The sequence below is a fragment of the Sinocyclocheilus rhinocerous genome, unplaced genomic scaffold (assembly GCF_001515625.1).
Source record: "Sinocyclocheilus rhinocerous isolate Xijiao unplaced genomic scaffold, SAMN03320098_v1.1 scaffold30, whole genome shotgun sequence".
Classification (NCBI taxonomy): domain Eukaryota; kingdom Metazoa; phylum Chordata; class Actinopteri; order Cypriniformes; family Cyprinidae; genus Sinocyclocheilus; species Sinocyclocheilus rhinocerous.
Window position 1 is genome coordinate 2424176 of NW_015657838.1, and position 11792 is coordinate 2435967.

The following is an 11792-nucleotide window of genomic DNA, read 5'->3' on the forward strand; positions in this document are numbered from 1 at the left end:
AAAATAAAGATGGCGTCTGAAAGTTGCAGTCGGTGGTCAGTTTGTATGAAAATGTACGTTTTTGATCAATGTTTTCCACTTTTGATGTCATTTCTAGCGAGAAATTAATATTGCAGTAATTAAATATTCACTTAGTTATCACCAAAGCTCTCTATATTTTGCTGTAGATCATTAAACCGTTACTGTACCTCAGAAGCCTGTCCGAAATCATTTCCATGCGGTGCCTTCGTGCAAAAACGCTGCCTGCAAAGTCATTGCCTCATACGGCAGCAAGTCACCCTCTGCAGGTATTTGTTATAAATATTATAAGACAAATATTTTGTCATTTGAAAATTTCTTAAAGTATTAAAACATTGTCTTGTTCCTAGTGAACCAAGTATCTGCATTTTGTCTCACCTTGTGAGCTAAGTGTATTGTCACTAGGATTATATGGGTTTAAGGGAAAGGGCTCGGGTTATAGTTGGGGGTAAAGTTAACAGTTGACTATAAATTTTAAAAGTGCCTTTTTAATTTTTAAATTTTTTTTAATTACAATGCACCCTCATGTATGTACATATTAGTGGTGTAACGGTACACAGAAGTCAACGGTTCGGTACGTACCTCAGTTTTGGGGTCACGGTTCGATACGAGGTCAGTACAAGTAGGACATGTATTGTTTTCATTTATTTTAAACCGACAGTAGTGCTACATACATGTAGCATGAACAGTTTTTTTTTTTTTTGAATTGCACTGTATAATTTCAAGATTTAAAACAAAAACAGGATGGTCCGAATTTAGATTAGTGAAGTTATGCTACATAAGACACCTGCACAAAACAAAAACATCAGATGGACTGAATGAAGATGCAAATTTATTCTCTGACAGCAGGTGGTGCTTATGGAACAGCAGAGATAAAGCATTCCCTTGGTTACCGCTGTAAACAAAGCAACTGCGCTTAAATACTACTGTAATATGCATTATATGGAAGTAAGAGGAAAAGAAAATGCCATCGAAACATTTCTGAAGACGGTCAGTTCCTTTCAGAGAAACATTAATTTAACCCCAATAAAATTTGTCTTCCTATATTTTGAGCATCATTAACAGTGAGCTTGATCTGACTGGTACAGTATTTTCTCCTCTTTACAGACTATAGGGTTGGTGTGTAGATCGCCTCTTCTTTCCTGTTGTGACGGTTAGCGTTGCATACGACTGTATCGGACTGCATGAACCCGAACCGTGATGTTTGTACTGTGACCGTTCGGAACAAATACATGTATTGTTACACCCCTAGTATAGTATATTGTATCAAATGGTTAAGTACAAGGCCATCTAATGTAAAGTGTGATCAGGAGAATATTAAAAAAAAATTATAGTTATTTTACAGTTTCAGGGCATTTTTCATAGATTTCCTCTTTTTCCGGAGCTGTTATGTTTAGAGTGTAATTTCTAGAGCTTGCACCTAACTTGCTCACTTTTTCACATTCAACCACATACCATCAAGGCATGCTCTGCCACAACAGCGTTTCATAAGGTGCTATGTGCTGTGATGTGAGTGTTATAGTACCTAGCAGGCTGTTTTCTTCTGTTTATTCTGTCTATATGTGAATTTGCTTGGTGAAACTTACAGTTTTGTATTGTTCTTGCTAGGTACACAGGAGCACCTTTCTTTGCAGCTATTTCGGCTTTAAAAGTAGTAAGTATTCTGTTAAAAAATGCAATCCATTTTTTGTTTCTCATCTGCATTTTGTCTTTTCCTACTTAAGTGACATGCACAGTAAATCATCTTCATGGTTTTATTTCGACTTTGTCTCGTATTTATCAAAGAATCCTGAACAAAAATTGTTTCAACAAATATATTATTCAGCATTTAATATTATGTTTTAAACATTGTTAATAATAAGAAATGTTTCTTGAGCAGCAAATCAGCATATTAGAATGATTTCAAAAACATATATTTGAAATTGTAATAATATTTCACAGTATTACAGGTTTTACTGTATTTTTGATCAAATACATGCAGGCTTGGTGAGACTTTAAATATAAATATATATATATATATATATATATATATATAACAAAAACATCAAAAAATCTTATTGAGCCCAAACTTTTCAACAGTGATGTGTGTGTTGTTGACACAGTACAATTTAATGTTGCCAAAGGAGACATCTGCGTAAAAGTGCACTTTATTTATTTATTTTTTTGCATTAACCTTTGGAGCTGACACAATGAGAACTTGTGCTTCTGTTAATGAGCCAAGATGACAAAGTTATCTGATCATCTCAAAATGCTGGTATATTGTCAGATATATCAGTCCATTACCTTCTACTCGTCCTGCCTGTTTTCCAGGGAGCCGACCTGTCTCATGTGTTCTGCACCAAAGATGCAGCTCCAGTCATCAAGTCCTACAGTCCTGAACTCATCGTCCATCCAGTGCTGTAAGCAGGAACCCTTATTAGACACGACTTTTGATTACAAGTGAATTTTATTAAATATCTCTGGTGGCCAACAGAAGAGTTTCTGACAAGTGAATTTTATGGGCCTCCAGGGTTATTTGATTCAATCCATTTTACCAGCTGAAACACGTTTTATTTATTGTCATGTCGAGAGGGATTTGAGCATGATGGTGCTGTTTCTCTTCTGGCGGTGTGTACCTCCAGAGACGGTCCCAATGCTGTGGAGGAGATCGAGAAATGGCTGCCCAGGCTTCACAGTCTGGTTGTGGGACCAGGTCTGGGGAGAGAGGAGATGCTTCTGAAGAATGCTAAGGCAAAATAAATGATACTTCAAAAACATCTTATGACTTTTATGGCAAATTATGGCAATTTAGTCAATACTAATATATAACACAAAAATAATTTATAAATATTCTTTTTAAAAAGGAAAATTGTTTCTGATTTCCTTATATAGTACCACAAATTGGATAAACCTCCTGATCTAAAGGCCTACGGCTAAATACCTAAAATGTTAATTGAATAGTTTTGTAGACCATGAAGTTGGTTGAGAGAACTATTTATTTGGTCACTGCACTACATTTGTCATACAAAGTTTGTTTTATTTTACAGTTTTGTTGACTGTTGTTTTTCTAAAATGTGCAAAATGAGTACGAGTGTCCGTACTTTTGACACTTAGTGTAAATTAAAACAATCATTTTGTGAAGTGTCATTCTAGAGAGCTTGGCAATATTGTATATTTCCACATTTATGTTTATGTGGGTTTAAATTAATGAATGTTTGGCTGATGTTTCGTTTTAGGAGATTATTGAGAGGTCAAAACTCCGAGGAATACCAATCATCATTGATGCTGTGAGTACTGTTTTCACTGACACTTTTGATGTAGCTGATCAATATGCTTTTATACTGGGAATGTTGGCAACAGCCAATAGATTCAGTGTCCCTAATACAGAAGGAGAACTGGGTCGGAGCTCAAACATGGGGTTTTAATTTGACAGTATTAATGTTGTATTGTGTATTGCCTAAAAGATGAAAAAAAATGATCTAAAACGGACGCTGCTAATCCAGAGAAAAAGGGCATCAGTGGTTTGCTGAATTAGCAGAGAGGACAATTATTTTGTGGATGCACTGAATAAATTAGTCACTTGTGTAAAAATGGTTTATACAGTGGTGTGAAAAAGTGTTGGCCCCCTTCCTGATTTCTTATTTTTTTTGCATGTTTGTCTCACTTTAATGTTTCAGATCATCAAACAAATGTAAATATTAGTCAAAGATAACAAGTAAACACAACATGCAGTTTTTAAATGAAGGTTTTTATTATTAAGGGAAAACAAAATCCAAAACTACATGGCCCTGTGTGAAAAAGTGTTTGCCCCCTAAACCTAATAACTGGTTGGGCCACCCTTAGCAGCAACAACTGCAATCAAGCGTTTGCGATAACTTGCAATGAGTCTGTTACAGCGCTGTGGAGGAATTTTGGTCCACTTTACTAATATTTAATTTTGTTTGATGATCTGAAACATTAAAGTGTGACAAACATGCAAAAAAATAAGAAATCAGGAAGGGGGCCAACACTTTTTCACACCACTGTATGTGCATTGCACATTCATGTTTGTGTTTCTTTACAGGATGGACTTTGGTTAGTGGCAAAAGAACCATCAGTCATTCAAGGATATCAGAGAGGCATCCTCACACCCAACTTTATGGAGTTTACTCGTCTGTATGAGGCCATGGTGAGTTTTGAAAGTGCTAATATCCTCCTTGTGGCTGAGCAGGTTCTATTTTTATGTAATATCTGTGGCTCGAGGACATCTGGTATTGACATTCTTCTCAGGTTATCTGATGAGGCAAAAATGATACTTTGCCTGGTATTGTATGTGGCTCAAATGTGTCTTATATGTTCTCCTGTGATCAGATTTTTTTTTTTTTTTTACGTAAACGTTTTGGATGCCATTGCACCTGTATTCACCACTGACCACATTACCATCAGATCTCCTGGCACAGATGTTATTACCACACATAAATAGAGTCTTTGTTTTTAGAACATTGCTTTCACTGCAGTCCCGGTTCCAGAATTCAGTCATTGCAGGTGCATCTGCAATTAGTGAAGGTGCTCTAGTAAAGTGCAGATGTAATGAGATTTAATGTTCCTAAGCACTACCGTAACAAGAATAGCAATATACTCTCAAAGCATTACAAGATTGACTAGTCCGTCCTTTTATAAATAATCCCAACAGCATTTCAAAAATATTTTGAGGGCATAAACTTTGCTGACAAATTGTTGTCACAATGTGAAAATTCAAACATTTCATTTATTAGTCTACATTAACATTAATTAATGCACATCTATTTTGACATACTTTTTTTTTTTTTTTTATCCCACCCATTGCTATGGTTATTGTCAATCACTGAAATTTCGAGAATGATCCCACATTCCCCTACGCACACAAGAAGCCATTTAGACATTTGCAACAAACCGTCTTGCAGTTCTCAGTTCTTGTTTCGCTTTTAAACTGCTGTTGACAGGCTTGCAATGCTTTTGGCCATATTTTGGCAGGGAAAAAATGTGGCAAAAGTGTATGCACAAAAAAATGGTAGTCAGAAGAATACAGAATACATATTTATTGTTACAAACTGCATGAAGCTGCAGTTTCACAATATATTACAGTTAAAAAAAAAACAGTAAAAGGCTAAAAATCTTTTTTATCTTACACATGAAATGCAATTTACACTTTTACAAATCTTCTCTTGCGAATGCGAATATAATTTACGCTTGTTATATTATCTACACTGCGCAAATCTTTTAGGAATCATTTTACCTTCATAATGTTCAACATGAAAATATCAGCTTAAATAGGAGAGATTTTGAATATTATCTTAGACAAAAAGTGGCCTTGGACTCAAACAGTTGAACAACTGTCCACTAGAACAGTGGCTTTCAAACCCTGGGTTGCAACCCTCTGGTGGGTCTGTGGAGACTATTTTGCAGCGTTGAACATCGTAGTCAATCACAGACAGATCTGTTGATTTCTGGAAAGCAAAACAGTCAATCAGAGGTGTTTCAGATAGTCAGAATCCACTCACCGCTCAAAATGCCAGAGTTTTGGTCAGTCCTGAGTTCTGCACGCTCACGAATTATAATGAACAAAAGTGTAGACGCGATGTAAATACGAGATTTATTGTGCAGTGTAGAGAGATTCATTGATTTTAAGGGAATTTTCTGAGATCGCGATAAACTGAGATGAGTGACGGCTTTTCAGTGATGATAAAGAGAGTGCACTTTGTACGCTTTCTTGGCTATTTATAATCCATTCAGAATTTTAATGAAACTTTTGTTTGTCATGCTGCTAAGAGGACCAACGTGGCATACATGCTGCAGAGTTTCATGAGTGACATTCTCATATAAATGGGGGATTCCTTGTCAAAACTGCAGCATCTATCTATATCTAGCTATATGCACGACTTCATGCATTTAAATGGTTGCATAGGGTCACGTCAGTTTAAAAAGAGAAAATAGGGTTGCTCTTTAAAAAGTTTGAATACCACTGCACTAAAACCACTAGAAAATTCCTTGTTTTGCCATTTTAAAATAGATAGATAGATAGAATAGATAGATAGATAGATAGATTGATTGAAATAAAACACATTTACGGACACCTAAGACATACAACTGCAGTATACATGCTAAATCAAACTTTGATTTCAGCATCATGAACCTCTGGACAGCACCGACCACAAGAGAAGTGCTCAGCAGCTCAGCATCGCCATGGGCCACCTTACCTTGGTTTTGAAGGGGAAGGAGGACATTATTACTGATGGAAAGCACAGTTAGTGATTTTCTTGAAATATTCAGACTTCAAAAGGTTCCAGTGCACCATTTTCTTTCTCTAACATTGCTTTTCTACCTGCTCTCAGTGCTTACCTGTAATCAAGAGGGCAGTGGGCGGCGTTGTGGAGGACAGGGAGATCTGCTCTCCGGTTCCTTAGGAGTCTTCGCCCACTGGGCGTTCAGCTCACCTCCAGATGCAGCTAAAGGGTGAGTTGCTCCATCTTCAGTAATTATTTGATGTGTCATTGCATATCACTTTCAGTTCAATTGTAAATGTACCTTTTTTTTCCCCAGCATGAATCCCTCGCTGGTGGCTGCATTCGGTGCTACGTCTCTGACAAGGCAATGTAATCGCCAGGCCTTCCACAAACACAGCAGATCTACCACCACCTCTGACATGATCCAGGAGATAAGCAGCGCTTTCAAGAAGTTGTTTGAAAGCTAAACCTACGTGCGTGTATCCATTTCTCTTTTCATGGACATTATAAAGACTAAAGGTCTGCATCTCAGTGCTACTCATATTAAATAAAAGTGAAGTACATTGTTGAGCATCTTTTTTCTTTTCCATTTTATTTTAAAGTGCCTCTTGTAGTTCTGCGATACAGTTTCAACTACTTCTCCACTTTCATGTCTGTGTGGTCGCCCTCTATAAACATCATACACATTTTTTTTTTATATATATATATATATATATATATATATATGTATGTGTATAGATGTGTGTTATGTTTGCGAGTGTTTAGATTTGTATATGATAACCCACCAGGAGATAGTTTTAACACTTTCCCTTTATGAATGAATTGCTACTACCAGCTGCAATTTATTTATTGGTCTGCTTGAAAAATGTTCACTTTTAAGTATTCAGACAAATGCTCTACCTTTATAGTGGATGTTCTCCTTACATTAAGCTGTTTAACACCTTATTTTCTGTCAATAACTCACAATCCCTATTTAGTATGTGGGACAAATTACAAATAATTGAAAGTGGCTGTCACTTTTAGATATAGTTTGCTATTCTACGTATTAAACTAACATGAAAGTTTTACTTATAACTGTTTCGGTTTTGTATTATTCATTCTGTGTAAATGCATGAATGTGTCTGGACTTCATTTTGGTTGGTAAGATAGTAAGAGGTTTGGCAAGAGGTTTTCATAGAGATTGAGAGTTTTGGTTACACTTTATTTTAAGGTGTCTTTGTTACAGTGTAATTATACATTTAAGTACTGAGTAATATTAATTAACTGCATGTACTTACTATATGGTTAGGGTTTGGCTTAGTGTTACTTGCATGTAATTATTCATAATTAATTGTTATTATAATAGTACATGTAACGTGTAACAAGGACTCCATAAAATAAAGTGTTACCAGAGTTTTTTTTATTTATTTTCTTTTTTAAATCAAATAGAGAAGAACTATGCAAAAGCTGCTCAGTTTTAAAATAATCGTTAGTACTCATCCTCATAGTATTTATATATTTTAAAAAGCATAGAGTAGGAAGCTTTTTATTTGTTAAATTCATACCTCGTTTACAATGCACAATACATGCAAATTAGTCACAATCTGCAACAACAACTTAGTATGACAACACCTGAAAACACCTTAAATTTATTAATTATTCTTATTACAGTAACGTTCTTTGTATGCACGTTTTCTTATAGGAGATCCTTTGTGGTATTATTGTAATAACTAAACCCTTTTTACACCAAAATAGGATAGCATCGTGACCTTGTGAATAAAAAAGGTAATGTTGTATAGAATCAGATATCCACCTTATTTATTTATTGTAAATTGTATGTGTCTGGCTTCCGGGGTCATTTGCTTCCTGCTATTGTTAGCTGTACAAAACAGCTCGTTTTGCTGCTTGATATTGCATATTGTGTTTCTTACCATATTATTTTAATGTATTGCCTTAATTATGAACACACTGGTGTGAAGTGCAAACAGTTTTACCGTTTACTGCACTTTATTTTGTTGTTATTCTCGTTATTTCTCTACAGCGGCTAATGAACCGGAAGTCTTGCACATTCACAGAAAACGGCTTACATCCGCGTTGAAAAATAAGAGACTTCAAAATATGTCTACTTTTTCCTTTGACGCTCTTGTTGTGTACGTGCTCTTGTCTTCACCGCGCCACGTTCTATGGCAAGCCGTTTTAACATTTAATCTATAAGCCGTACTAGTATCTATTTTCATGGTACTAGTATCTATTTTTTAGATACTAGTATCTTTTCCATTAAGTACTAGTACTTATTCATTAGGTACTAGTGCTTATTCTTTAGCTACTAGTGCTTATTCTTTAGGTACTAGTGTTTATTCTTTAGGTACAAATGTATTTTGTAAAGTTACTAGCACTTATTCGTGCTAGTGTCTATTTAATAGGTACTAGTATCTAATGAATGAGTACTAGTATCTAAAAAATATGTACTAGTACCTAATGAATAACTACTAGTGCATAAAAATTAAGTACTAGTCACTAGTGGAATACATACTAGTCAAAACTGAATAGTTGATATCTCAATGACGGATCCCCATAGAAGTCAATGGCAAAAATGTAAACATTTTTACTAGTAACAATATAATAGTTACTAGTCACTATTGAAATAAGTACTAGTACATATTTAATAAGTACTAGTATCTAATGAATAAATACTAGTATCTAATAAATAAGTATTAGTATCTAATAAATAAATACTAGTATGTAATCAATAAGCACTAGTATCTAATGAATAAGTACTAGTATCTAATGAATAGACACTAGTACCTAAAGAATAAACACTAGTACCTAAAGAATAAGCACTAGTACCTAATGAATAAGTACTAGTACTTAATGGAAAAGATACTAGTATCTAAAAAATAGGTACTAGTACCATGAAAATAGATACTAGTACGGCTTATAGATTAAACGTTACAACGGCTTTCCATACACGTTCAGTGGCGTGACTCAATCCTCCGGATCCTCGAGTTCTCCGTTTCGGGTTTTGTGCTGCGTTTATTTTATAGTGAGCATGCGCAGAGCTTCAGTCCAGTTTCTCGAGAGATCCGTTTCTGGTTTTGATGGTCATTATATTGTACTGGGCATGCGCAGGCTAAATCCGGGTCTAAAATTATCCGTTTCGGGTTTTGTGGTACGTTTTTATTGTAGTAGGCAGTTTTAGTCAGGGTCTCAACTTCTCCGTTTCTGGTTTTGTGCTGCGTTTATTTTATAGTGGGCATGCGCAGCATCAGTCTCAAGCGATCCGTTTCGGGCTTCGGGGTACGGTCACATTGTAAGTGCGCATGCGTATCTCCAGTCCTGATTCTCATTTGATCCGTTTCGGGTTTTGGAGACTCTTATGTGAAGTTTCGGTCCTTCAGCGCGCGTGTCTCGTCTCGCCTCCCCTTTGCAAGCGCGTTGTTTGGGCGGTGCACTTAATAAAAGCAGACATCGTGAAGTCCACCATTTTTTCTGACGATTCCTGTTTCCACGTATTTATAAAAGCGAGCGTTTTTGCTGTGCACTAATGTCGGTGGGACTGGAGTCTGGGTTTTCTAGCGAGGAGGTGCTGAATATCCGCTTCCCTCTTCATCGCGCGTGCAGAGATGGAGATGTGGGCGCCCTGTGCTCGCTCCTCCAGTGCAGCACAGATCAGCTGGCTGTGGAGGACTCTTTCTACGGGTGGACTCCTCTACACTGGGCTGCACACTTCGGCAAGGTGCACAATCGAACTCATTTATTAAGCAGCATGTGTAATTAATTGTTATTTAGATATAGTGTGCACGAAAAAAAATCATACTCAATTAAACCATTATTTGTTACTCTCCTTAATAAAATGCAATGCATTGCACCTTTCATTTTTTCATGCATTTTCAAAGATGTTAAGTTATTCGTCAGTGACACTCAAACCGCATCAGAAGAAGATGATAATGGGATCGTGCAAATATGATGTATGATCTGACTTCGCTGATGAACGTTAGTTGAACGTTGCGCATATCAGTGGACGCACTGCAGACGGGTTTGGCTTGATCTCTCTTTTTAATCTGTTTTTCCATCTTTTATTTTAATATTATTATTTAAAAAACAAAAAGCTTGTCTTGTGATTATAAATCCGTGTTGATTGTAAAAGAGCAAAACGGAGACGAAGACAAACTGGCCCGTTTTCATTAGTTTATTTTAGGAAATATTTATAGGAAATAAATTCAGCAGTTAATGATGAGAAATGATGAGGTCGTTTTAAATTTCAACAGATAAGGCTCAGAAATGAATGTTTTTATACACTTTTTAGTTAGCAACTTTCAGTGATTCAAAATGATCGCATGTTCCATTCAATAATATATCAAATACAATGCTAAACGAACAAAAATATGACATTGCATTTATTCATTTGTATTAACGTTGTTTATCTAATTATGCTTCTAAGACCGGTTTTAGAAGCGTAATTAGAAAAAACACAGTAGCAGTTCTTGGTTCATTTCAGTTTGGACCCGATGAAATACGTTTCAACTGCTTTCACTCATTCAATGAGTGTTTTTGATTCACTAAAAGAACCGACTCATACGAGTCCTTGCACGTGTGGTCGTATTTTGTCCGAGTATTTTTTTTACAAGTGTAGTTTTGCATTGATACCTGTGGGTGTAGTCTTTCCTCAGGTAATGATGTTGAACTTCAGGTTTCTCTCACTTTCTAAAGAGCTACATTATCTGTTATGTGGCTGATGTGTTTATTCTCAGATATCTTGAAGTTACCCAACCGGATGAAGTATGAGAGTCAGCAGGCTGATATAAACACCAAACCCTAGGTTTATTTTTAGATGTGAATTACTGAAAAGGGAAAGCATTTTCTGCATTGCATTGACTTTTAAAGCTCCACAGGATGCGTGCATTTCAGCCTTTCAAACTTAGAGGGAAATTCCTCTGTGTATGAGCTTGATCAGCAGGGTTTTAGATCAAACTAGATTTTGCCAGTTGAATTATTATGGCAAATCTGATATGACTTATAAAAATAGTCATGAGGAAGCTATAAATCTCTGTTCTGGTGCCACTCCCACTTGCTGTGTGTTGTTGGCTTTATCTGGATGGGTGTAATGTCAGCATGGGAGTGTCTAGAAAGAATGGTTTATGGCGCTGTGGAGTAGATGAATAACAGGAAGAGTCCGAGTGAAATTTGAGATTTTGCAGGAATGATCAGCATGGAATGTTGAAACAACAGTAACCGTCTTTCATGTACTAAATGCTTCCAGTATGTATCAAGTGCAATTGTTTTCTTACCCAGGTACATTAGACCAATATTTAGTCCAGTCAGTGTTGGGGAAAGTTACTTTTAAAAGTAATGCATTGCAATATTGCGTTACTCCATAAAAAAGTAACTAATTACGTTACTTAGTTACTTTTTATGGAAAGTAATGCGTTACGTTACTTTTACGTTACTTTTTAAATTTGGACAGGGCTCGCTTGTTTGTTTGCAAATATAAAAGCCTTTTCACACCAAACGTGAAATGAATAAGCCTCAGGCTGAAGGAAATGTAAATTTACGTCCGTACAGTAGAATGCACAA

At 36.0% G+C, this 11792-nt stretch overlaps 2 protein-coding genes across 8 annotated transcripts in view; both read left to right on the forward strand.

The window, feature by feature from the left end:
* The window catches only part of LOC107721606 (ATP-dependent (S)-NAD(P)H-hydrate dehydratase-like), a 15750-nt gene extending 8944 nt beyond the window's left edge, over positions 1 to 6806 (forward strand). For 3 of the 4 annotated variants that reach the window (XM_016529708.1, XM_016529710.1, XM_016529711.1), the window contains exons 4-11: positions 1627 to 1672; positions 2329 to 2417; positions 2640 to 2748; positions 3234 to 3284; positions 4061 to 4165; positions 6139 to 6259; positions 6348 to 6468; positions 6556 to 6806. In XM_016529708.1, the coding sequence (XP_016385194.1) occupies positions 1627 to 1672; positions 2329 to 2417; positions 2640 to 2748; positions 3234 to 3284; positions 4061 to 4165; positions 6139 to 6259; positions 6348 to 6468; positions 6556 to 6706 (793 nt within the window). In that variant the 3' untranslated portion in view covers positions 6707 to 6806. The remainder of the gene's footprint in view (positions 1 to 1626; positions 1673 to 2328; positions 2418 to 2639; positions 2749 to 3233; positions 3285 to 4060; positions 4166 to 6138; positions 6260 to 6347; positions 6469 to 6555) is intronic. The other variant, XM_016529712.1, reaches the window with a different exon arrangement.
* A 2790-nt stretch (positions 6807 to 9596) lies between these two features.
* Positions 9597 to 11792, forward strand: part of LOC107721608 (ankyrin repeat domain-containing protein 10-like) — a 23915-nt gene continuing 21719 nt past the window's right edge. For all 4 annotated transcript variants that reach the window (XR_001637723.1, XR_001637724.1, XM_016529713.1 and 1 more), the window contains exon 1: positions 9597 to 9954. Coding sequence is in view for 2 of the 4 variants with exons in the window: in XM_016529713.1 (XP_016385199.1) it covers positions 9763 to 9954 (192 nt within the window). In the remaining 2 variants the exon portion in view is untranslated. The remainder of the gene's footprint in view (positions 9955 to 11792) is intronic.